The sequence below is a fragment of the Nycticebus coucang genome, chromosome 3, assembly GCF_027406575.1.
Source record: "Nycticebus coucang isolate mNycCou1 chromosome 3, mNycCou1.pri, whole genome shotgun sequence".
NCBI lineage: Eukaryota > Metazoa > Chordata > Mammalia > Primates > Lorisidae > Nycticebus > Nycticebus coucang.
The window spans coordinates 92,769,409-92,796,144 of NC_069782.1; the positions used below are offsets into that span (position 1 = coordinate 92,769,409).

At 44.7% G+C, this 26,736-nt stretch overlaps 1 protein-coding gene across 6 annotated transcripts in view; it reads right to left on the bottom strand.

The window, feature by feature from the left end:
• Positions 1–26,532, bottom strand: part of KAT6B (lysine acetyltransferase 6B) — a 219,582-nt gene extending 193,050 nt beyond the window's left edge. For 3 of the 6 annotated variants that reach the window (XM_053583543.1, XM_053583540.1, XM_053583538.1), the window contains exons 1-3: positions 26,331–26,532; positions 9,700–9,769; positions 1,821–2,702 (exon numbers count right to left, since the gene is read on the bottom strand). In XM_053583543.1, coding sequence (XP_053439518.1) covers positions 1,821–2,444 — 624 coding nt within the window. In that variant the 5' untranslated portion in view covers positions 2,445–2,702; positions 9,700–9,769; positions 26,331–26,532. Of the gene's footprint in view, positions 1–1,820; positions 2,703–9,699; positions 9,770–25,218; positions 25,596–26,330 lie in introns of those variants that run through there. The other 3 variants (XM_053583542.1, XM_053583539.1, XM_053583537.1) reach the window with 2 other exon arrangements.
• Between the last annotated feature and the right edge of the window lie 204 nt (positions 26,533–26,736).

Genomic DNA, 26,736 nt, shown 5'->3' on the forward strand with positions numbered 1-26,736 from the left:
ATATACCAAAGCCAGCAGGTTCAAACCCGGCCCAGGCCAGCTAAAAAAACAATGATGACAACTCCAACAACAACAACAAAAAAAAAAAAAACAGCCGGGCATTGTGGCAGGTGCCTATAGTCCCAGCTACTTGGGAGACTGAGGCCAGAGAATCGCTTAAGCCCAAGAGTTGGAGGTTGCTGTGAGCTGTGATATAATAGCACTCCACCCAGGGGGAAGAAGTAGGGAGGGAGGAAACACTTTAGATCGGCCCAGGAAAAGGCAAATCTCCTGGTCCTACCCAGCGTCTAGAGCTGGGTCTCCATCAGCTAAAGCACTAAAGGGAACCAGGTTCACTTCAGCAATTTGTGGTATCCAAACAGGAGAAGCAAGCCATCAGGAACACAACTTTTCCCAACACTTATGTTTCAATCATTTCTAAAACTGTAGTGTTTTTTCTTTCTTTTTTGAGACACTCTTTTCCTCTGTGCAGAGCGCCATGATGTCATAGCTCACAGCAACCTCAAACTCTCCAGCTCAAGCGATCATCTTGTCTCAGCCTCCCAAGTGTCTGGGGCTATAGGTGCCCATTACAACACCCAGTTATTTTTTTAGAGACAGGATCTTGCTCTTGCTCAGGCTGGTCTTAAACTCCTAAGCTCAAGCAATCCACAGCCTTGGGCCTCCCAGAGTGCTAGGATTACAGGCGTGAGCACTACGCACAGTTGTAAAACTGTAGTTAGCAGGTACAACTACCTTTTCTATCAACAACAGCTAATAGTTTATAAGATGTAAAATTAACTGCTATCAGAGTGTCCATTCACCCAAAGGACAAAACAACAAGCTCAACAACTGGAGGGCCTGAGTTAGAAATAACTTGCTATTGCTCTACTTTCTTTTTTTTGAGACTGGATAGAGTCCTGTTGCATCATAGCTCACAGCAACCTCCAACTTGGTCTCAAGCAATCCTCTTGCCTCAGTTTTTCTATTTTTAGTAGAGATGGGTTCTAACTCTGGCTCAGGCTGGTCTCGAACTCATGTGCTCAAGCAATCTACCCGCCTCAGCCTCCCCGAGTGCTAGGATTACAGGCGTGAGCCATTGTGCCCGGCCACTAGTGCTCTACTTTGATTTTAGTTTGGGAGGTAATTTCAGTAGCTTTGAAACAAAGCAAAGAAATATCCTATTCAATCAAAGACTTAAAATCGTAGCAGTAATGTGAAGAAAATTCTGCCACATATTTATAAATATGACAGAATAACATAAGGCCCAGAGAAATCAAAGAGTATAAGAAAGATACTGTGTGAGGCATTCACCTACACCTACTGAGAACTGGACAAAAATAAATGACTTGAAATTGAAACAAGAGGGATTTAGGTTACATGTTAAAATAATTTCACCAATGCATAGATTATTGGGATTAAAATAAGAAGTCTTTAGATTCCTCTGTGAAAATAATAATGAAGAGAAAAATATACAATGGCCTTTCTTAGATTTTTGAAATACATACGCCCCTGCCTCAAAGAAAGATTATCCATCCTGGTCCCTTCAAGCACCAACTGATTAGCAATTTGAGTTTAAAAAATAAATTCCATGCTTATCCCTTTAAATACTTAACCAACCAACGAAGAAGCCTTCAATACATTGTAAAACAATATAAAACAATTTCTAATTTATGTGTTGTAAAACAACACATACCTCTTAAAATATAAAAGTGTGCTCTAAGGTAAAACATTTATCAATCTTTACTCAGAACTTTTGTCCACATAAAACTTAACTGAAACTGTAAAAGTCAAAACAGCAATTAATATCTAGAAAGTATTAACATTCCTCCTTCACTTACCTGGTCTCTCTCATGGGGTAGAAGGCTGACAGGTGGGAGGGAAGATGGGAAAGCACTGGGATACTGAGGCGCCGCCCCTTTGCCATCTAAGCTCCCATAATTGACCCTGTACTGCGGCCCATCTTTCAGTAACCTCCCATTGTTCACAGCACGTTTGGCCCCCAGTCGCAGCCGCTGCTGAAAGGCTGGGTTGTTGGTGGTGCAGGTGAGATCGTTTTGACTTCTGAGATACTTCTCTATGTTCTTCAAGGAGGAGCCATTTGGCTCCTCAAGTCCTTCAATTGCTCTCTTCAAGAGTTTATTCCAATCCACATTGTGGAGATCATTACATGATCCTTTAGACCCCTTGGTTGACTTAGGAAAAGTGCCTGGTTTAACTGATGAAAAGCGCCCAGGGTTGTCTGGGTCCTTATAGGAGGCAAGGCCTTTGTTGGTGACTTTGAGAACTGAGCCATCCTGAACACTGAGTTCCAGCTGCTCGGAGACTGTCTTCTTATCCAACCCATGGGAAGTACTGACGGCATGGCAGATTCTCTCTTCAGAGGGTCTTTGCTTTTGTTTTTTTATTTTCTGTATAGCTTCAAGAATCCACTCTGTATAAAGTGGGTTTGCAAGTTTTACCATGGTTGACAAATGACTTCTTCAACACAAAAGTTACCCATAGAGGTTCTCTTTGTATTTAACAGAATTTGCACATTTGAAAGTCATTTACAATTCAACAAATGGACAGAGTATTCCAGACCATATTAAGCAACATCTTACAAACATCCTTCCTTAAGAGATTCCAAAGAAGACAAACAGGCAATGTTGATAGTTGTCTTATTTTACCAACAGGAAAGACTGCATTCGGACGAAGAACATCTTTAACTGGGAAATCAAGACCTTAAACATAAAGAGGAGGAAAAGGATTTTAATAATGGAACTTACAGAAATAAATTAAAATACTTGGGGGTTTTCGGGGGTTTTTTTGTTGTTTTCTTTTTTTTAGAGTCTCACTTTGTCATCCTGAGTAGAACGCCCTGGTGTCACAGCTCACAGCAACCTCAAACTTGTGGGCACAAGTGATCCTTTTGCCTCAGCCTCCCAAGTAGCTGGGACTACAGGCACCTGCCACAGCACCCAACTATTTTTTTTTTTTTGTAGAGACAGAGTCTCACTTTATGGCCCTCGGTAGAGTGCTGTGGCCTCACACAGCTCACAGCAACCTCCAACTCCTGGGCTTAAGCAATTCTCTTGCCTCAGCCTCCCGAGTAGCTGGGACTACAGGCGCCCGCCACAACGCCCAGCTATTTTTTGGTTGCAGTTTGGCCGGGGCCGGGTTTGAACCCGTCACCCTCGGTATATGGGGCCGGCGCCTTACCCACTGAGCCACAGGCGCTGCCCTATTTTTTTTTTTTTTTTTTTTGAGACAGAGTCTCATGTAGTCACCCTGTGTAGAATGCTGTAGGGTCACAGCTCACAGCAACCTCAAACTCTTGGGCTTAAGCGATTCTCTTGCCTCAGCCTCCCAAGTCACAACGCCTGGCTATTTTTTGTTGTTGCAGTTGTTATTGCTGTTTAGCTGGCCCAGAGCTGGATTCGAACCCGCCAGCCTCACTATATGAGGCTGGCACTGCAATCACTGTGCTATGGGCAGCAAACCAAGCACCCAACTATTTTTAGAGACAGGGTCTCACTCTTACTCAGGCAGGTCTCAAACCTCAAAGCTCAGGCAATCCACCTGCTTAGGCCTCCCAGAGTGCTGGGATTACAAGTTTAAGCCACCAGGCCTGCCTGGCCTAAAGTACTCTTTAGCATTACTTTTTCAGATGGAAAATGGCCATAGAAGCAGTAATAGAGAGGTATTATATAATACAATCATAGTGACTACATTATCCAACCAGAAACTAAGAAGAAAATTTTTTTCATGATTTTTCACATATTTATATAAAGTCACTTATGAGGCATATAAAAAATTGCATTTAGGGCGGCGTCTGTGGCTCAAGGAAGTAGGGCGCCAGCCCCATATGCCGGAGGTGGCAGGTTCAAATCCAGCCCTGGCCAGAAACTTCAAAAAAATAAAATTGCATTTAAAGTATATATTTAATAGATTACCTTTATTGAAATTAATAGATTTATATGAAAGTGGTTCAAGGTATATGTCTACCACAAACATAAAATTGCCACCAAAGAAGCAGCCTATGATACAAAAAATGTGATGTTAGTACATTAAACTTATTTCAAGAAATCTTAAAACTTTAAGCTGAGTGTGGTAGTTCATACCTGTAATCCTAGCACTCTAGGAGTGCCACAGCAGGTGGATCACTTGAGCGCAGGAGTTCAAGACCAGTTTGAGCAAGATTGAGACCCCATGTTTAAAAACAGCTGGGTGTTGGGCGGCGCCTGTGGCTCAGTGAGTAGGGCGCCGGCCCCATATGCCGAAGGTGGCGGGTTCAAACCCGGCCCCAGCCAAACTGCAACAAAAAGATAGCCGGGCGTTGTGGCGGGCGTCTGTAGTCCCAGCTACTCGGGAGGCTGAGGCAAGAGAATCGCGTAAGCCCAAGAGTTAGAGGTTGCTGTGAGCCGTGTGACGCCACGGCACTCTACCGAGGGCGGTACAGTGAGACTGTCTCTACAAAAAAAAAAAAAAAAAAAATAGCTGGGTGTTAAATGGTAGGTCCGTATATTCCCAGGTACCTGGGAGGCTGAGGCAAGATCACTTGAGCCCAAGAGTTTGACATTGCTGTGAGCTATGACACCAGAGCACTATACCTAGGGCAGCAAAGTGAGACTCTGCCTCAAAAAAAAAAACTTAAACTTTGAAAGAGTAATACGTAGTAATCTGGCTTTCAGCTAGATATTATATTTCCCAAGTCTCACACATAAAACAACGTCCCATCTAGCCACTTCGTTGGGATCACACTCGCTTATCACACCTTTTACAAAGGATCGGTTATACCCTCTAACCCACAGATTAAAGCCTGTGGCTCAGTCGGTTAGGCGCCGGCCCCATATACCGAGGGTGGCGAGTTCAAACCCGGCCCCGGCCAAACTGCAACCAAAAAAAAAAAAAAAAATAGCTGGACATTGTGGCGCCTGTGGTCCCAGCTACTCGGGAGGCTGAGGCAAGAGAATTGCTTAAGCCCAGGAGTTGGAGGTTGCTGTGAGCTGTGTGAGGCCACGGCACTCTACCGAGGGCCATAAAGTGAGACTCTGTCTCTACAAAAAAAAAAAAAAAATTGAAACTATGAGGGTGGCACCTGCTGCTCAAGGAGTAGGGTGCCAGCCCCATATACCAGGGGTGGCACATTCAAGCCCAGCCCTGGCCAAAACTGCAAAACAAGTAAAATAATTTTTTTTAAAAACTGAAACTAATATAATAACATAACCACTCACTTTTAAATAATATAACTATTTTAATTGATGCATAACAGGTAATACATAGTTTTGGAGTACATGAGATAATTTAATACATTCATCTAACATTTAAGTTATCTTAATACCCAGTTAGCTCATTAAATAGCTCAATACAAGGCAGGTTTGTACAAATCTAATTCCAGATGGACAGTGGTACTGCTCTCTGAGAGAGTCCTAGTATACAGTAAAAAATACCCCAGACTTCCCACCTGGTACTAAGCACATCTACAAAGATCACAAGGAGAAAGAGAGAGCCCTGGCCCGGGAATTTGGCCAGAACTAAGCTCTAATCTTGCTCTCCAATGATAATATCCACATCTTTCTTCTTTTTATAGTTGAAAGTTTACAGAGTGTGTTCACACATAACTTGTCATTTGAACTGCACGACAACTCTGATAAACTGAAGTTCAGTGGAAGATGGAACTCCTAAGGCAACAGTCAATAGAAGACTTAACACAATTATCATAAAAATCTAAGTCTATTCTGTTCTCACCTGAGCCACAACAGTCTGTTCTAGCTAGTTCTGCCCCTACTAAGAAATTAACAGTAGGTCTGAATCCCAGTTCTACCAATGCCTAGTGGACAAACCCAGGGTACCTGACTTAAGCTTCATGTTACCTATAGGCAATACTAGGTGTTGGATCCCATTATAGGATTGTTGAGAGGATTAAACGAACACAGTATCCAATATTCAATAAATTTCTCTCTCTTTTTTTTTTTTTAAATGAGACAAGAGTCTCAAGCTGTCATCCTGGGTAGAATGTCATGGCATCATAGCTCACATCCACCTCCAACACTTAGGCTCAAGGAATTCTCTTGTGGCTCGGCGCCTATAGCTCAACAGCTAGGGCACCAGCCACATACACCAGAGATGGCAGGTTGGAACCCAGCCGGGGTCTGCCAAACAATAATGACAACTACAGGGCGGCGCCTGTGGCTCAGTCAGTAAGGCGCTGGCCCCATATACCGAGGGTGGCGGGTTCAAACCCGGCCCCGGCCAAACTGCAACCAAAAAATAGCCAGGCGTTGTGGCGGGCGCTTGTAGTCCCAGCTACTCCAGAGGCTGAGGCAAGAGAATCACTTAAGCCCAGGAGTTGGAGGTTGCTGTGAGCCGTGTGACGCCATGGTACTCTACCTGAGGGCGGTACAGTGAGACTCTGTCTCTACAAAAAAAAAAAATAAAAAAAAAAAATAATGACAACTACAACCAAAAACTAGCCAGGCGTTGTGGCGGGCGCCTATAGTCCCAGCTCCTTGGGAGGCTGAGGCCAAGAGAATCACTTAAGCCCAAGAGTTTGAGGTTGCTGTGAGCTATGACACAACAGCACTCTACCAAGAGCAACACAATGTGACTCTGCCTCAAAAAAATAAAAAAAAAAAAAAAAAAAAGAAATCCTCTTGCCTCGGTTTTTCTATTTTTAGTAGAAATGGGGTCTCGCTTTTTGCTCAGGCTAGTCTCATATTCATGAGCTCAAGCAATCCACCCGCCTCTGCCTCTCAGAGTGCTAGGATTACAGGCATGAGACACGACGCCCAGGCCTGCCAAATAACAATAACAACTACCACCAAAAAATAGCCGGGCATTGTGGCGGCACCTGTAGTCCCAGCTACTTGGGAGACTAAGGCAAGAGAATCACTTAAGCCCAAGGGTTTGAGGTTGCTGTGAGCTGTAACGCCACTGCACTCTACCCAGGGCAACACAGTGAGGCTCTGTCTCAAAAAAAAAAAAAAAAAAAACACACAAATTTAAAGTTATTTCTGATTAGGTATTTAGATAAAATGTACCTAGAAGGAAAAAATATTCTTTCCTCAAAAGCTTTAGCCAGATAAAATGAAGAATATAACATTTGCTCTCAAAGATCCTAGAGTGCTGCTAAAAACAAATGGGCCTTTGAACTATTCTTTACAGTCAGCTTGTAAGAGGTAGTTTAAACAGACTATTCTCTTTGTTATCAGTAAACTATAGATCTGCTCCATCACCTCCCTCAAATTAAGAAACTTTGGGGGCGGCTCCTGTGGCTCAAAGGAGTAGGGCGCTGGCCCCACATGCCGGAGGTGGTGGGTTCAAACCCAGCCCTGGCCAAAAACTGCAAAAATAAATAAATAAATAAATAAATAAACTTATATTTAAAAAAAAAAAGAAAAGAAACTTTGGGCTTGGGCGGTGCCTGTGGCTCAAGGAATAGGGCGCTGGCCCCATATACCAGGGGTAGCGGGTTCAAGCCCAGCCCCAGCCAAAACTGCAAAAAAAAAAAAAAAGAGAGAGAAACTTTGGGCTGAAGGGACCTTAGAAGTCATCCAGTCAAATCTCTACTTATCCAGTAAAATATCCCTTTCCAATATCTCCAACAGATGGGCCATTAAGTTTTTGTTTCAAATACTACTGTTGACTGATAATGTGTCACTTTCAAGGCAGCTCACTCTGCTGTTGGACAGCTCTACCTATAAGATATTTTTTGCTCAGAAAAGTAAAAATTTGCCTCCTCATAACTTCTACCCACTAGTTCTAGTTTCCCTGGAACAATACCAGATTTTCTTACTATTTCTTCAACATGACAGGCTTTCAAATATTTGAAAACAAGTATGTTTTAAAAGCTACTGATAACTAAAACCCACCCAGTTTCCTAACCCTTCCACATATCACATGGTTTCCAACCACCATCTTCTCTTTCTAGGTTGCTCACTAGTTTGGCTAATGCCCCTATTAAAATCTGGCAGTTCAGGCATTATCAGTAATAAATACAAACCAAGATTACCTGATGTTCCTAATAACCTTGTCACACAACAGGCTGTGCTGAACATGCAGTCCAACTAAAAACTCTCAGATCTTTTTTCCAAAATACTATCATTAAAATTAAAAAAAAAGAAAGAATAATAATAAAAAAAACTTTTTAAAGGAAAAGAAAGAAAACAACTAAAAAGAGAAAATTTTTTTAAAATTTTTTAAGTTAAAAAGATAAAATACAGGCCAGGCGTGGTTGCTCACACCTGTAATCCTAGCACTCTGGGAGGCCAAGGCAGGAGGATTGCCTGAGCTCAAAGGTTCAAGAGTGAGACCCCATCTCTAAAAATAGCCAAGCATTGTGGCGGGCACCATTAGTCCCTAGAGAGGCTGAGGCAACAGGATCACTTGAGCCCAAGAATTTGAGGTTGCTTTGAGCTATGACACAACAGCACTCTACCTAGGGTGACAAAAATATATAAATAAAATAAAATAAAAGGTAATCTTGCCAGGTGCAGTGGCTCACACCTGTAATCCTAGCACTCTGGAAGGCCAAGGTGGGTGGATTGCTGAGCTCACACATTCGAGACCAGCCTGAGATAGAGCGAGACCCCATTTCTAAAAAATAGCTGGGCACTGTGGCGGGTGCCTGTAGTCCCAGCTACTTGGGAGGCTAAGACAAGAGAATTGCTTGTGCCCAAGAACTGGAGTTTGCCATGAGCTATGACATCACTGCACTCTACAGAGGGTAACAAAGTGAGACAGTCTCAAAAACAAAAAAAGGGCAGCGCCTATGGCTCAAAGGAGTAGGGCACTGGCCCCATATGCTGGAGGTGGCAGGTTCAAACCCATCCCTGGCCAGAAACTGCAAAAAAAAAAAAAAAGGTAATCTTTAAAAAGAAAAGATAAATTGGGCAGCACCTGTGGCTCAAAGGAGTAGGACACCGGCTCCATATGCCGGAGGTGGCAGGTTCAAACCCAGCCCTGGCCAAAAAAAAATAATTGCAAAAAAAAGAAAAGAAATAAGAGATAAAATACAAAAAATAAATACTATCAGGCTGAATCTTTCTACGTTTTTCCTTGTACAAATTTAAATGCTGGGATTTAAAGTTTACCATGGTCCACTCTCATCTAGTTGGTTTGAGTCTATCTTCCAACCTGCTGAAGATTGTTTTGAATGTTGATTCTGTCATCTCTATCATTTACAAATCCAAAAAGCAATCCCTTTTGTGTCACTGCATAAATCTTTGACAAAAATGTTAGACTTGGAACACAGTGTGTTAAGGAATGAAACCATTGGCTTTCTCAGTGCAAGCACTTTCAGGATAGAACACAGGAATCATTCTGTGTCATTAAGTTTAAAACAGGAAACTAATCTTTCCAAAGCAAAATGGTTTGGGGCAAAATTTCATTAGAATACATTTCACTGTATCCAAGTAATTATTTCAGCTTTCATTATTTATTCATGATGAATCACTACTAATTCAATTTGATTACACAAAATACAACTGCAGGAAGCAGAAGACGTCACAGGAGAGAGTCCAGTATTGCAAAGTTGCTTTTATGCATTTTGGTTACACAAGCAAATAAACATATATTAAAACAAAATGTACTTCATAACGAATAAATGCCCAAATATACTTTCATGACAAGGATTTAACCACAGTCTTTACCCACAATCAAAATAATCATTCATATCCATTACCAACACATTTATAAGACTGACATTTTATATCTTAAAAATGTAATAAGGGAAAATACCAGAATTGGAACTCCAAACGTTTTAACAGTCCATGACAAAAATGAAGATTGTCCAGGTCTTCAGGCAAATCTGCCAAAAGAAAAAAAGTGAATGTTTATTTGGGCATAAGGACATCTCTTAACTCCAGCAACCACCTAAGGATCACTATAACTATACAAGACAAATAGCAACAGTGAGTTTATTAGCATACTACATTTGGTAATATATTAAGACTCCCAAAGAGTATTTATCAACATGGAATTCAGGACAGAAAATGAAGTTTCCAAGGACCCAAGGAGAGTGCCTAAAAAAGTAAATTTCATTCTTCTTTAAGGCCAGATCTGTTCTTTCAAATTTTAAAAATCAGAGGCTGGGTGTGGTGGGCTCATCACCTAAACTCACGAGTTCGAGACCAGTCCAAGTGAGAGTGAGACCTTGTCTCTAAAAACAAAAATTTTTTTAAAAAGCTGGGTATTGGGCGGCGCCTGTGGCTCAGTGAATAGGGCGCCGGCCCCATATGCCGAGGGTGGTGGGTTCAAACCCAGCCCCAGCCAAACTGCAACAACAACAACAACAACAACAAAAAAAAAATAGCCGGGCGTTGTGGCGGGCACCTATAGTCCCAGCTGCTCGGGAGGCTGAGGCAAGAGAATCGCGTAAGCCCAAGAGTTAGAGGTTGCTGTGAGCCGTGTGACACCACAGCACTCTACCCAAGGGCAGTACAGTGAGACTCTGTCTCTACAAAAAAAAAAAAAAAAAAAAAAAAAGCTGGGTATTGTGGCAGGTGCCTGTAATCCCAGCAACTTGGAAAGCTGAGGCAAGAGAATTGCTTGAGCCCAAGAGTCTGATGTTGCTATAAGCTATGACGCCATTGCACTCTAAGGGGTAGTGACAAAGTGAGACTCTGTCTCAAATTAAAAAAAAAAAAAAATGTAAAAATCAGGTTTGTGATGGACTCCTAAAGAACCACATCATGAAAAAAAAAGGTCCACTACTACTCAAATACCCAGGCAGATATAGCATTTTACCCTTGAGAGGAAAATAAGGGTCAAAAGTTACAGCATTAACTTTCCTAGGCAGCATTCACTGTCTCAAAGGCTACCTCGTACTTAATGGATTACCAAAATATGACCAATAACCTCACCTATGAGAAACAGATAATACCAATTTTCACAACAGTAAATATGTACTGACACAAGCCACATTTTAGGACAGCAGTGATCACTTTTTACTTGAAAGGCAAAAAATAAATTTAAAACAACAGCTGTAAATAACGTATTTTGATCTTACATAAAACAATCAAGTAACCTTAGATCCTCCTTCTCCCTTCCCCCAGCCACCAACACACACCCCACTCCTCAATTTAATCTCAAAATTAGCTCTCATCTGACACCAACCAACAGAGTTAATTAGGCAGAAGCAGATGTAACTCAGCAGCTCTTTGCTACAAGCAGAATCGCAGTGTTTAAAAAAAAAAATACACAGCTAGGAGAGGAACAAAATCAGAAGTCTCTTATCTGTAGCCAATTCTCAACTAAACACATGTATATTATCCACTTTGGGTATTATCCACTGCAAATTTTTTAATCTTAGAGTCATTTGTTTCCAACATCCCACTGGCCCCAATGTAAATTAGTATAAGCTAAGAGAATAAATTGAAAACCAATTTCATTTTCGCCTAAGCAGTATCTAACTACAGAGACAAATCTACAGGAAAAAATCCATAATTCATTCAAAAGCCAAATAGAAATGATTTTTTTTTCCTGATTCAGAATTATCCATACCACTTTTCTTTTTCGGAGCACTAGGATTTGTTTCCTATGTAGATAGGACATTCTATCACAAGCTAAAACCCTAAAATCATTATTCTCTTTTCATTTTTTTCTATAAAAACATAAAAGTTACACTAAAAGACTATCAAAAAGGTAGCAAATCATCCCGAATTAATTCTGGGGAGTTCATGCTACATCAAATTAAATTATTCCATTTTTTTCTAAAGTTGTGAATCATTTTATTTTTAACTACAAAATATCAGTACATAAGGCCAGGCACCATGGCTCATGCCTGTAATCCTAGCACTCTGGGAGGCCGAGGCAGATGGATTGCCTGAGCTCACCAGTTCCAGACCAGCCTGAACCAGAGTGAGACCTCATCTCTTAAAAAATAGATAGGAGTTGGGGCGGCAACTAACCTGTGGCTCAGTGAGTAGGGCGCCGGCCCCATATGTGGAGGGTGGTGGGTTCAAACCCAGCCCCGGCCAAACTGCAACAAAAAAATAGCCGGGTGCTGTGGTGGGCACCTGTAGACCCAGCTACTCAGGAGGCTGAGGCAAGAGAACCGCTTAAGCCCAGGAGCTGGAGGTTGCTGTGAGCTGTGTGAGGCCACGGCACTCTACCAAGGGCCATAAAGTGAGACTCTGTCTCTACAAAAAAAAAAAAAAAAAAAAAAGATAGGAGCTGGGGCGGCAACTAACCTGTGGCTCAGTGAGTAGGGCGCAGGCCCCATATGCCGAGGGTGGTGGGTTCAAACCCAGCCCCAGCCAAACTGCAACAAAAAAATAGCCGGGCGTTGTGGCGGGTGCCTGTAGTCCCAGCTACTCGGGAGGCTGAGGCAAGAGAATCACATAAGCCCAAGAGCTGGAGGTTGCTGTGAGCCGTGTGACGCCACTGCACTCTACTGAGGGCAGTAAACTGAGACTCTGTCTCTACAAAAAAAAAAAAAAATAGCTAGGAGTTGTGGCAGGCGCCTGTAGTCCCAGCTGCTCAGGAGGCTAAGGCAAGAGAATCACTTGAGCCCAAGAGTTTGAGGTTGCTGTGAGTTGTGACGCCACAGCACTCTACTGAGAACGACAAAGCAAGACTCAGCCTCAAAAAATTAAATTAAATTAAAAAGACAAAATATGAGTAAATTATAGGGTTGTATCATACAGTCTTATAACTTTATGTAAATCATTCATTACAAACTATTCTAAACATAGCTAGAGAGGGGCAGCGCCTGTGGCTCAGTGAGTAGGGCGCCGGTCCCATATGCCGGAGGTGGCGGGTTCAAACCCAGCCCGGGCCAAAAACCACAAAAAAAAAAAAAAAAAAAAACATAGCTAGAGAAATGCTTAGTCCAGCACTGAGCTTTTAGCTTCACTGATATTATACATATAAACACTATTCAGAAGTATTCATGTCAGCATAAGAAGAGTCAAAATATCCTGGCTCGTCAATATAATGCGAAGGCTCCTCTAAGCTTTTACTAAAGCTATGTGTTGTTTCAAAATCAATGTCATAACAACCGAGTCATGAGATTATGGATGAGCCAAAAACAGTGGTAGAAAAAAATAAAGATTAATACTAGAGTTTACTCTTTTATCATCCTGAGTTTTACTTGCTAACAGTTATTTTTAGTTCTTACTTTCATAAGCTCCTGGATTTTTTGAAAGCCCATTGTGTAACTGAATGAGCATCCACAAATCTTAGCAATATCTTCCAAAACAATATAACTGCTTAAGGGAAGGACTTTGACTTCTTTTTCCTCTATCATCACCCAACTCAGGTTACTGGCACAGTGGCTCGAAATAGCATCCTTGGTTATGGTTAACAAATATCTGCTATAGGAAACATCAGACATCATCCCTATAAGGATATTTGTTAACTTCAGGTCCTAGATGCATCTATTTCCCCTAAAATTAATGTTTGAGGCCCAAAACATGTGAATTGGGAAGTTATAAATACTAATCAAAAAATAACAAACAAATATTTAGCAAGATGGTGTTCACTGCATGCGCCCGGTGGTAGGTGCTAAGGGGAAAACAAAGCAAAGCTGGAGACAGAACATACAAGAAGCAATTAAGACATAACAAACCACTGTTTGGGGGCTCCTCAAAAAGTTAAACAGAGAATTACCATATGGCCCTGTAATTCCACGACTAGGTATATGCCCAAAAGAACTGAAAACAGATACTCAAATACATGTACATGCTTGTATCAATACTAATCACAATAGCCAAAAGGTGGAAACAGCCTAAATATCCATCAATAGATGAACAGATAAACAAAATATGGTAGATCCATAACTGGAATATTATTCAGCCATAAAAAGAAGTGAAGTAACAATATATCCTACTACAACATGGACAGACCTCAAAAACATTATGTTGGAAAGAAACCAGACAAAAGGCCACCTATCAGGTAATTCCATTCATATGAAACATCCAAAGGCCTCAGAGAGGAAAATGGGGAGAAACTGCTTAATGGTTAAGGGATTTTATTTTGGACAAGGGAACTAGATGCAGGAGGCAGTCGCACAATGCTGTCAAGGTACTAAATGCCACTGAATTGTTCGCTTTTTCTGTTTTGTTCATTTTATCTTATATGAATTTCATCTCAATGAATTATGGCATTTAAAGAAAAATAACAGGGCCCGGAGTGGTGGCTCACGCCTGTAATCCTAGCACTCTGGGTGGCAGAGGTGGGTGGATTGCCTGAGTTGCTGGGTTCAAGATCAGCCTGAGCCAGAATAAGACCCCCTCTCAAAAAAAAAATAACCAAGTGTTTTGGCGGGCACCTGTAGTCACGGCTACTCAGAAAGCTGAGACAAGAGAATTGCTTGAGCCCAGGATTCTGAGCTTGCTGTGAGCTATGATGCCAGCACACTCTACCAAGAGTGACAGAGACTCTGTCTCAAAAAAAAAAAAGAAAGAAAGAAAAAGAAAAGAAAGGCTTGGTGCTGGGGCAGCGCCTGTGGCTCAGTCGGTAAGGCGCCGGCCCCATATGCCGAGGTGGCGGGTTCAATCCTGGCCCCGGCCGAACTGCAACAAAAAAATAGCCAGGTGTTGTGGCAGGCGCCTGTAGTCCCAGCTGCTTGGGAGGCTGAGGCAAGAGAATCGCTTAAGCCCAGGAGATGGAGGTTGCTATGAGCTGTGTGAGGCCACGGCACTCTACCGAGGGTCATAAAGTGAGACTCTGTCTCTAAAAAAAAAAAAAAGAAAGGCTTGGTGCTCATAGCACAGTGGTTATGGTATCAGCCATGTACACTGAGGGTGGCAGGCTTGAACCCAGCCCGGGCCAGCTAAACAATTGCAAGAAAAAAATAGCCAGGCATTGTGGTGGGCGCCTGTAGTCCCAGCTATTTGGGAGGCTGAGACAAGAATATCGCTTAAGCCCAAGAGTTTGAGGTTGCTGTGAGCTGTGATACCACAGCACTTTACCAGGGGCCACACAGTGAGACTCTGTCTCAAAAAAAAAAGAAAGAAAAAAAAGAACAAAGCACTAAACTCTACTACCAGTTTTTTTTTCTCTTTGAAACAGAGTCTCAAGCCACCATCCTGGGTTGAGTGCTGTGGCATCATAGTTAACAGCAACCTCAAACTCTTGGGCTCAAGTAATCCTGCTGCCTCAGCCTCCCTAGTAGCTGCAGCTACACTTGCCCACCACAACACCCAGCTACTTTTAGAGATGGGGTCTCCTTCTGGCTTAGTCTGGTCTTGACCTCCTGAGCTCAAGCAATCCACCCACCTTGGCCTCCCAGAGTGCGAGGATTACAGACATGAGCCACCAAGGTGAGTCCTCTGCTCAAATTCAAATACTTTATAGCCCAGTGCAAGCAACACCATCTCAGAAACCCAGATCTATGTTACTCTAACAAGTTCTCAGCTTTCTTACTATTTTGGCATTCATTTCCCACTTCGGTTTTTTTGTTTGTTTGTTTTTTGAGACAGAGCCTCACTCTGTTGCGCTGAGTAGAGCACCACACATCATAGCTCACAGCAACCTCAAACTCCTGGGTTCAAGCAATCTCCCTGCCTCAGCCTCCGGAGTAGCTGGGACTACAGGTGCTGGCCACAAAGCCCAGCTATTTTTTAGAGACGGGGGTCTTGCTCTTGCTCAGGCAGGTTTCGAACTCGTCAGCTCAGGCAATCCACCCACCTCCCAAGTGCTGGGATTACAGGTGTAAGCTGCCTCGTCCGGCATTAGGCTGTACAACTTTTTTTTTTTTAAGACAGAGTCTCACTTTGTCACCCTCAGTAGAGTGCCATGAAGTCACAGCTCACAGCAACCTCCAGCTCCTGGGATTAGGCGATTCTCCTGCCTCAGCCTCCCGAGTAGCTGAGACTACTGAGCCACAGGCACCTCCCCAGAGTGTACATTTCTTAAGAACAGGATTCATGGCTCGGTGCCCATAACACAGGGGTTATGGCACCAGCCACATACCCTGAAGTTGGTGGGTTTGAACACGGCCTGGGCCAACTAACCAACAATGACAACTGCAACAAAAAAATAGCTGGGCCTTGTGGCAGGCACCTGTGGTCCCAGCTGCCTGGGAAGCTGAGGCAAGAGAATCGCTTAAGGGCAGCACCTGTGGCTCAGTGGGTAGGGCGCCATCCCCATACACGGAGGATGGCGGGTTCAAGCCCGGCCCCGTCCGAACTGCAACAAAAAATAGCCAGGTGTTGTGGTGGGCAAGAGAATCGCCTAAGCGTAGGAGTTGGAGGTTGCTGTGAGCTGTGATGCCATGGCACTGTACCAAGGGTGACAAAGTAAAACTCTGTTTCCAAAAAAAAAAGAAAGAAAGAGAGAGAGAGAATTGCTTAAGCCCAAGAGTTTGAGGTTGATGTGAGCTTTGACACCACAGCACCCTATCGAGTGCAACATAATGAGACTCTGTCTCAAAAAATAAATAAATAAATAAACAGGATTCACACTTGATTCATCTTTGTATTGCACACCCAAAGATTTCCCAGGACTGCAACTTGATCAGAAGAGTTCAATGCCTATTAGGGAATGAAGGAAGGAAATTAAAGTGAAAGAACAGAATCTAAGAATGAACTGTTAAAGAAAAAGGACACCGAGTTCATGTGCCTGCATAAAACAGGTATATGTTTAAGAGGGATAAAGAAATAAAGTTGGCTGTGGCATGTGACCATGAAAGATGTAGTAACAGGAAGCCACTGCAGGCACAGGTGACACGATAATGCATAGCGAAGTGCAAGTAGACACAACAAGTTTGTTGAATGTTTAAATCCTTCTGGCAATAGTATGCATCTACTATGAGGTTGGACGAAAGGGTGATTGAAAGAAAAAACAAAAGCAACCAGTATTTCATCTCTCCAAACATCAATCTTGTTCAACTTACATTTATGAGTCTAACTCAGCAGCCAGACGAGTGCAGGCACTCAATAAATGTTAGTTGCATTGAATATTTAATTCCCCATCTTTTTAGAGTAATACTAAGTTCTTTCCCACTACTCATTAACATAGAGAGTTTTCAATTCATAAGCTAATAATGTTTTCTAAGGATTTCTAAGAGGCTAAATCACCGTGAAAATTATCATTTCAACTAATACACATTATATTAATTGGAAGTTTAATTTTTCATGTCATGCTCTCCTAGTTGACAATATCCTTGTTATGTCATTAAACTATAATTGTGTAAATGTGCTTCAACAAACAATAACTGAACCATCAATAAACTATTATGGCTTCCATAATCCCTAGCAAAGATTAGTTTCAACATCATCATCATAAATTAGTAGAGACATGTCCCAAATCTCCTAGTGAAACCCAGGAACGTTTACACAGTCATCCCTGCATTTAAGTGCTCAATAGTTTCAGTCTCTAAAATGTAATCTAATTTCCTGTTAGGAATCTCACAGGAAATTTGATCCCTTGTAAAATAGAGGGTTTTAGAGACAAAATGAAAAGTCATTTTGAAGTCATCAGGCCTTTGGAGCCAGGCTATACTGATTAGTAATGATGATATTATAACTAAGCACTTTCACTTAAGAAATAATCAACTAGGCTCGGTGCCTGTGGCTCAAGCGGCTAAGGCGCCAGCCACATACACCTGAGCTGTGGGTTCGAATCCAGCCCGGGCCCGCCAAACAACAATGACGGCTGCAACCAAAAAATAGCCAGGCGTTGTGGCGGGCGCCTGTAGTCCTAGCTACTTGGGAGGCGGAGACAGGAGACTCCACTTGAGCCCAGGAGTTTGAGGTTGCTGTGAGCTATGATGCCACAACACTCTACCCAGGGCAACGGCTTGAGGCTCTGTCTCAAAAAAAAAAAAAAAAAAAAAGAAAGAATCAACTAAATTTAGAATCCCTTTTTTTCGCATTTAAAACTTCTTATTCATGCCTAGATTTCTCTCAAATGACAAATTAGCTTTAGTCAGTTTTTAATGACAAAGACTGAGAACAATGTATTAAGGAATAAATCTGACATGTAAATTTTTTTTTTTTTTTTGTAGAGACAGAGTCTCACTTTATGGCCTCAGTAGAGTGCCATGGCATCACACAGCTCACAGCAACCTCCAACTCCTGGGCGTAAGCGATTCTCTTGCCTCAGCCTCCCGAGTAGCTGGGACTACAGGCGCCCGCCACAACGCCCAGCTATTTTTTTGGTTGCAGTTCAGCCAGGGCAGGTTTGAACCCGCCGCCCTCGGTATATGGGGCCGGCGCCCTACTGACTGAGCCACAGGCGCCGCCAGACATGTAAATTTTTTTTAAGATTATTTTGAAAAAACAGATCATTTCAGGATTCTGTGTTAACTTTATTACAGATGTCCTTAAACCAAATACCCACTACACTCTGAAAACAAACTAGGGCTCCCCTTTGAAGGTTTCAAGAATATTTAGATCTTTTTTTTTTTTTTTTTGTGACAGAGTCTCACTCAGTTGCTCTGGGGTTGAGTGTCATGGCGCAATAGCTCACAGCAACCTCAAACCCTTGGGCTCAAATGATTGTCTTGTCTCAGCTTCCCAAGTAGCTGGGACTATAGACATCTGCCATAACACACAGCTATTTTTTTTAGAGAATGGGGGGGGTCTCGCTCTTGCTCAAGTTCATCTTGAACTCCAGAGCCTAGAGCAGTCTACCACCCTCAGCCTCCCCGACTGCTAGGATTACAGGTGTGAGCCACCATACCCGGCCTAAAATCTACTTTTAAAGTTGAACACATCCCATGATCATATCAATGTACACAGCTATGATTTAATTAATAAATAAATAAATAAAAGATAAAGTTGAACACATGGCCAGGCACTGCGGTGCTCAATAGTTTCAGTCTCTAAAATGTAATCACACTGTTAAGAACCCTGAGCTCGGGCGGTGCCTGTGGCTCAGTCGGTAAGGCACTGGCCCCATATACCAAGGGTGGCGGGTTCAAACCCGGCCCCGGCTGAATTGCAAGCAAAAAAAAATAGCCAGGCAGTGTGGCAGGCGCCTGTAGTCCCAGCTACTCAGGAGACTGAGGCAAGAGAATCACTTAAGCCCAGGAGTTGGAGGTTGCTGTGAGCTATGTGATGCCATGGCACTCTACCCAGGGCCATAAAGTGAGGCTCTGTCTCTACAAAAAAAAAAAAAATTCGAGACCCACCTGAGCCAGAGAGAGACCACGTCTCTAAAAAAAAAAAAAAAAAAAATAGCCAGGCTTTGTGGCAGGCACCTGTAGTCCCAGCTACTTGGGAGGCTGAGGCAAGAGAATCACTGAAGCCCAAGAGTTTGAGGTTGCTGTGAGCTGTGATGCCACAGCACTCTACCAAGGGCAACACAGGGAACACTGTCTCAAAAAAAAAAAAAAAGAAAGTTATTCTCTTGGTTTTAGATAATTAAAAAAAAAAAAAAGTAGGCTTCTGAAATCTTATCCAACAAACAGGGGTGCTGCTGTGATAGGAAGTATCTAGAAAGTTAGGGACCCAGTCCCCATTTTGCTGGCTACCTAAGCTATAAGACATAGCACATTACTAAATTCATCTTAAGTCTCAGTTTTCTCATTTATAAAAATGAGACTACAACCCTGTTTTACAGAATTGTTAAGAGGAATCACTGAGATACCAAATATAAAAGAAGTAAGAATGGTGGCAGACACATAAAACAGCACAATAAAATGGTACCTCATAAAAGAAAAAAGGGCAATACAGTCAGCTGGAGATCTGTAAAATCTAATCTGGCTGAACTTCTGTCTGTATGACCATTTTCTCCTAAGAGACAGAGGAAGTCAGCACCTGGCACTTAGCTAAAGCTGCAGACAAGTAAAAACTCAAGACAGAGAACAGAAGGAAGTGAAGGAAAGCAAAAATAAATTTGGAATAGTGAGGTTGGGGTCAAGATGAGTGTATTTTACTCATACATCCTTTAAGGTCAATAAAGCTTTTAGAAGACAACTATGTAGGAGAATACCTTCTTGACCTCAGGGTGCGAAAAAGTCTTAAGACACAAAAAGCACAGCCGGGCGTTGCGGTGGACGCCTGCAGTCCCAGCTACCCGTAACACCAGCCACTGGTGAGTGGTGGGGTCAAACCTGGCCCAGGCCAGCTAAACAACTACAACCAAAAAATAGCCAGGCATTGTGGCGGGTGCCTGTAGTCCCAGCTACTTGGGAGGCTGAGGCAAGAGAATCACTTAAGCCCAAGAGTCTGAGGTTGCTGTGAGCTGTAACGACACAGCACGCTACTGAGGGTGACATAATGAGACTCTGTCTCAAAAAGCAAAAAAAAAAAAAAAGAAAGAAAGAAAAGACCAATAAATTTGACTCCATTAAAATTAAGAACTTCTGGGCTGGGCAGCGCCTGTGGTTCAGTGGGTAGGGTGTCGGCCCCATATACCAAGGGTGGTGGGTTCCAAACCCAGCCTCGGCCAAACTGCAACAAAAAATAGCCAGGCATTGTGGTGGGCACCTTTGGTCTCAGCTACTCAGGAGGCTGAGGCAAGAGAATCACCTAAACCCAGAATTTGGAAGTTGCTGTGAGCTATGATGGCACAGCACTTTATCGAGGGCAATAAAATGAGACTCTGTCTCAAAGAAAGAAAAGAAAAAAAAAAAAAAGGGGTGGCGCCTGTGGCTCAAGGAGTAGGGCGCCGGTCCCATATGCCGGAGGTGGCGGGTTCAAACCCAGCCCCAGCCAAAAAACACACAAAAAAAAAGAACTTCTGAGCTCAGTGCCCGTAGCACAGTCATTAAGGTACCAGCCACATACACCAAGGCTGGTGGATTGGAGCCCTGCCCAGGCCTGCCAAACAACGACAATTGCAACCAAAAAATAGCCAGGCATTGTGGTGGGCACCTGTAGCCCCAGCTACTTAAGAGGTTGAGGCAAGAGAGTCACTTAAGCCCAAGAGTTTGAGGTTGCTGTGAGCTGTGACTGCACGCACTCTACAGAGGGTGACATAGTGAGACTGTCTCAAAAAGAGAAAAAAATTAAGAACTTCTGTTCAGTAAAAGACACCATAAAGATTAAAAAGGCAAGCCACAAAATAGAAGACAGTATTTTCAACTTACACTCATGACAAAGGATTTGTATTCACAGTAAATAAAGAACTTCCATAATAACAATAAAGACAGAAAGTCAAATTTTAAAAAGGGGGGAGAACCTGAACAGGAACTTTACAAATAAGGAAATCTAAATGGGTAATAAATATATGAAAAGCGGTTCAACCTGATTACTAATCAAGTAAATGCAAAATTTACCATATCCGTTAAAATTCAAAACACAAACAACACTGAGAATTAGAGAGAGCAAGAAGTAATGTGAGCTCTCATTATCGATGGAAAGGGGGGAACCTGGTACAACACTCTGGAAAACACTTTGGTATCTAGCAAAAATGAAGACAAGCAAACCATGTATGACTCAAGTCACCATTAAACTTGTTATACAAACCCAGACACTTGTGTGAATTAAAGGTGTTAAAGTTCACTAGCAGAACAAGTATAAACCAGAATAAATGGTCAATCTGATTATGAACCAGAAATTTCAATACATCTTAGAGAAACTTGTGCACATGGGCACCAGATCACATAAATGGGAATGCACATAGCAGCTTTGTTCACAATTGCCCCAAATTGGAAACAACTCAATATCCAGCAATAGTGGAAAGGATGATACAAAAATTGTGGTACAGACTCTTTCTCTGGACTACCAGAAGAAAGCTCTCGGAAGATTGAAGGAGTCCTGTAAAAAAGTGTGTAAAGGTGCTTTGGAAATACAAATTAAGGTATCATACAGAAGAAACATCGCTTCATCCCACTTCTGTCCATGCATCATTTACCATCCTGCAAACACTGACCACTATAGCTCACCTATCCCTACTATCATAAAACAATTTCCTTTTCTCTCAATACAAATGTATGTAGACGTGTGCACATGTGGAAAACTGAAAGTGTATCATAAAGAACTATCTAAGAAACTGAAAGCCAGATCATTAAGTCTTTTTCTAACTGGTATATGATAGTCTATGAAAGTTTCTGAAGCACATTACAATTATTTATCAAATTTCCTCAACTACCTTTCAATACTCACTCTATCTTTCATTCACATGACAGTTTCCACCCTATCTTCACAAGTAGTCCATGAAATAAACATAACAGTAATGACATAACATTTAGTCTACTCAGAGACCTAAGTACAGCTGGCAAGTAAAACTTTACATCTGTGGACCATGTCATTACCACCAGCTAGTCATAGCGTTAAGTTCCTCCTTTAATATTAAAACCTTCCTATGTCTCTACCTGTTCTTTTTTAATTTCAAACCATCCCTTCATGTCCCCAACCTTTAACCCTAAGTAGACATTTTGGGGTAAGAAGAACCTTATTCTTTCTGAAACACGTAGTATTACTCAATCCTTCTTAAAAATATAAAACACTCTAACCTGAAGAAAAAAAAAAAAGACAAAGCACTGCCTGAACTTTATTTGGATACACATGTGATACATTTGTGAATAAAGAATAGTGTTTTACTTCAGGGCTATGCCAGAAGTTCTAGGGTAGACAGCAAGAATGTACTTCTTTGCTTCCAGACAAGTCTTATGTTATCGCCCTCAGTAGAGTGCCATGTTGTCTTAGCTCATGGCAACCTCAAACTCTTAGGCTTAAGTGATTCTCTTTTTTTTTCAGACAGAATCAAACTTGGTCACTCTCAGTAGAGTGCCATAGTATCTTAGCTCATAGCAACCTCAAACTCTTGGGCTCAAGCAATTATCTTGCCTCAGTTCCTCCCAAGTAGGGACTACAGGTGCCCGCCACAATGCCCCACTATTTTTTAGAAATGGGATCTCACTCTGGCTCTGGCTCAGGCTGGTCTCGAACCTGTGAGTTCAGGCAATCCACCTGCCTCGACGTCCCAGAGTGCTAGGATTGTTAAGCGTGAGCCACCATGCCTGGCCACTGAATTTTTTTTTTTTTTTTTTAAGACAGAGTCTCAATCTTTAGACCTGGATAGAGCACCATAACATCATAGCTCACACAGCAACCTCAAACTCTTGGGCTTAAGCAATTCTCTTGCCTCAGCCTCCCAAGTAGCTGGGATTACAGGCACTTAGCCACTACACCCGGCTAGTTTTGTATTTTTAGTAGAGACAGAGCCTCTTGCTCAGGCTGGTGTTGAACTCCTCAGTTCAAGCAATCCTCCCACCTTGGCATCCCAGAGTGCTAGGATTACAGGCATGAGCCAGCCACCTTGCCCGGCCCATTTGTAATTCTTTAACACAACCCTTCACAAACCATATCTAATAACTGTGTTTAACACATCCCAACACCCTCTCCCAGCCGCAGAGTTTAAAGACCTTCCTGGTGGATTTGTAATCCAGCCCCTCCTCTGTCTTTGCCTGATCTTTCCCACTACTTCCTGCACTCTGCCCATACCAAACTACCAGCTAATCTGAAAATATGCAATGTCCTTTTCTTTTTTTTTTTTTTTTGTGGTTTTTGGCCGGGGCTGGGTTCGAACCCGCCACCTCCAGCATATGGGACCAGCTCCCTACTCCTTGAGCCACAGGCGCCGCCTGCAATGTCCTTTTCAAAGTTATGGTACATGCCTCTTCCCGGGACAAACTCCTGCCCCACCTGTAAGACCCCAGCAAGACCCCTTTAAGAGTTTCATGTAAGAGGACAATGCCTGTGGCTGAGTGAGTAGGGAACTGGCCCTGGTGGCGGGTTTGAACCCAGCCCGGCCAAACTGGAAAAAAAAAAACAAGTTTCGTGTAAGAAATCGGCCTTGGTGTGGTGGCTCAGGCCTGTAATCCTAGCAGTCTGAGAGGCCAAGGCGGGTGGATTGCTTGAGCTCAGGAGTTCCAGACCAGCCTGAGCAAAAATTGAGACCCTCATCTCTACTAAAAATAGAAAAAACTGAGGCAAGAGGATTGCTTGAGCCCAAGAGTTGGAGGTTGCTGTGAGCTATGATGATGCCAAGGCACTCTACTCAGGGCAACTGCTTGAGACTCTGTCTCAAAAAAAAAAAAGAAAGAAAAAAAAATCGGGGGCTCGTTGCCTGTAGCTCAAGCAGCCAAGGCGCCAGTCACATACATCAGAGCTGGAGGGTTCGAATCCAGCCCAGGTCTGCCAAACAACAACAATTACAACCAAAAAATAGCCAGGTGTAGTGGCCGGTGCCTGTAGTTCCAGCTACTTGGGAAGCTGAAGCAAGAGAATTGCTCAAGCCCAGGCGTTGGGAGGTTGCTGTGAGCTGTGATGCCACGGGCACTCTACTCAGGGTGACAGCTTGAGGCTCTGTCTCAAAAAGAAAAGAAAAGAAATGCGGCCTTATCAAACAACTCCTGTCTCCCAAACTAACACCTTTCTTTACCCCATCCTCACTCCTGGCATGATCCACCAAATCACATTCACCCAGACCTACTGCCCAGCCCCACCCACGTTCTTAACACCTGCAGCCTTTTCCCACACTCCACCCCTCAATCTCTTGTCCCCACAAGATTTTCTGCTACAGAAACATATTGCAAATCCCAAGCAGTCTCCCTTCCCCCTTTCACCTTTAAGTCTGTTCTGATGTCTTAGTAGCATCATCCTTCACAAACTCTCCCAAGCATAACCATCCCATCTTTTCTTGGTTTGTTAAACGCTTCATATCCTCCAAAGCTAGCAAGCCTCCTTCCTATCTCAACATGCCAATTCACCAAGTACTGCCTATCTCTTTGCCATCATAGCAATTGTACCTGCCCCTCACATGGGTCAATACTTCCCCCAATCCAACACCTACTCTGCACTGTTTTAGCAACTCTACTCCACATCTACCACACCCAAACCCATCCTTACTGTGTCCCCAGATAACTGCAATCTTGCCGTTCTGCAACATTTCACCTGCCCTCACATACCCCTCTGTCCCCCTTTTACATCTCTAAAATTACATCTTTCCCCAACTCTCCTTTCTCTTCTTTACCTCCAGTTTCCTGTCCCATCCACCTCGCCAGTTCTCCCACACCCTCCCTGGTCCCCCACAGCTCCTACCAGTTCACTCCCATTAGGAATTCCCTCCCAGCCCCCGCCTTCCGACCCCCTGAACCCCGCCCCCAACTCGTCTCGCCCCACCCCTCCACCTTGAGCCCCGCCCCTTGCCCTGGAGGCCCTGCCGAGGGGCGGGGCCAGTCCCTCCTCCCCCGCCCCCTACCGTCACGCTCACGGGCAGCCTGACCCCGAGCGGCCCCGCGGTGACCCTCGCGCAGAGGCCTATGGGAGGGGCGTCGCAAGCCCCCGATTTCCTCCCTGTCCGTTCCCCTCCCGCCCTGTCTCCTCCCCCTGGGAACGCGCGGAGTGGGTGACAGACCTGGCCGCGCGCCACCGCCGTTGCGCTTGCCGGGGGCGCCGCCGCTGCCTGAGAAAGAAGCCGCGGCTGCCGCCTGGAGGAAGTGCCGTCGCCTCCGCCAGCGCTGCCGCCGCCGCCAGGGATAGGAGCTAAGCCGCCGCCATTTTGTGTCCCCCTGTTGTTGTCGTTGACATGAATCCGACATGACACTGATTACAGCCCAATGGAGTCTCATTAAACCCGAGCCGCGGCCCCGCCCCTGCGTTGCTCCATTGGACGAGACCACAGACACCTAAGGCCACCCGTTGGTTTATGGATCTGTCCGTCACCCACTCACTAACCACTCTGCAGCCCATTGGGGCAGGTTCCTGCCGGTCATTTCGCTTCCACTTAGACACACCCCTCGACCCATCATCCCCCCTCCGGCACCACCCCGGAGGAGGGTTCACTACCAATACCAATCAACAGACCGCTGGATCCGCCTCTTCCGGGCCCCTATTGGTCCGGCCTTTTTCTCTCTCCCAGACACCTCGCCACCTCTACTTCCACCTACCCGTCCCTTCTACCTCTAGAAAAGGATTGGGTCTACTCGCAGCAGAGGCCCCTGGCCTTATTGGCTGCAGCCAACGCCAATCAGAGGCCTTTTCCCTCTCCCCTCCCCCACTCAACCCCAAACCCCCTAGCCCGCAGCTAAAGTTTGTGTGAGAGCTGATCGCTGGCGGCGGCCGCAGGATTTAGGGGTGGGCGCGGGCGGGCGCGCGCGGGCGGGCACGCGAAGTTAAAATTCGAGGTTCTCAGTCACCAGCTCCCTCGGTGGAGCGCGCGGACGGGCGCGCCGCCCGGAGCGTTCCATCCCGCCCCCTCCTCCACCCTCTCTCAGGTCCTGTCCCGGGCGACTACTCGCCCGCCCCCTGGCTCGCAGTTTCCCCCCACACACCAGGTACACCCCTACCCTGCAAGCCCCAGAACGAGTGCAAGGAGAACGACGTCGCTGCAGCCTCCTTGCCATCCCATGCCGAGGGGGAGCGAGCCCCTACCCGCCGGGCGTGCACCCCCCGGCTCCACACTCGCCCGTGTCTGCAAGCACGTGCACCGTTCGTCGCTGCCTCTGGCCACCCCGGTCCCCGGCTAACCTCGCCTGCAGCCCGGCCAATCGCTCGGTGCCCTTTGTTGCTGCAGCCTGGGTCTCCCCGCTGCCTGCCTCAGCCTCAGCCTCCGCCTCGTCCTTTGCCAGCCGCCCGGGTCCGCAGCGCCGCGCTCCCCCCGCCCGGGACCCACCGCCGCCGCCTCCTTCTCCTCCTCCGCCTCCTCCTCTTCGGCTCCGGGCTGCAGCGCACAGAGCCCGAGGCAGCGCCGCCCAGCCCCGCTCCCCCCCCCCCGCCGCCCGCTAGCCCGCCCGGCCCGGCCGGGGGCGCAGCCTGGACCCCGCCCGCCCCAGTCTCCGCCCCGGGGGTACCTGCCTCCGCCCCGGGGGTCTCCGCTCGCCGCCCTCAGGGGAGGGCGGGGATGCTGGTGTCCGCGGGAGGATGGGGACGCCTG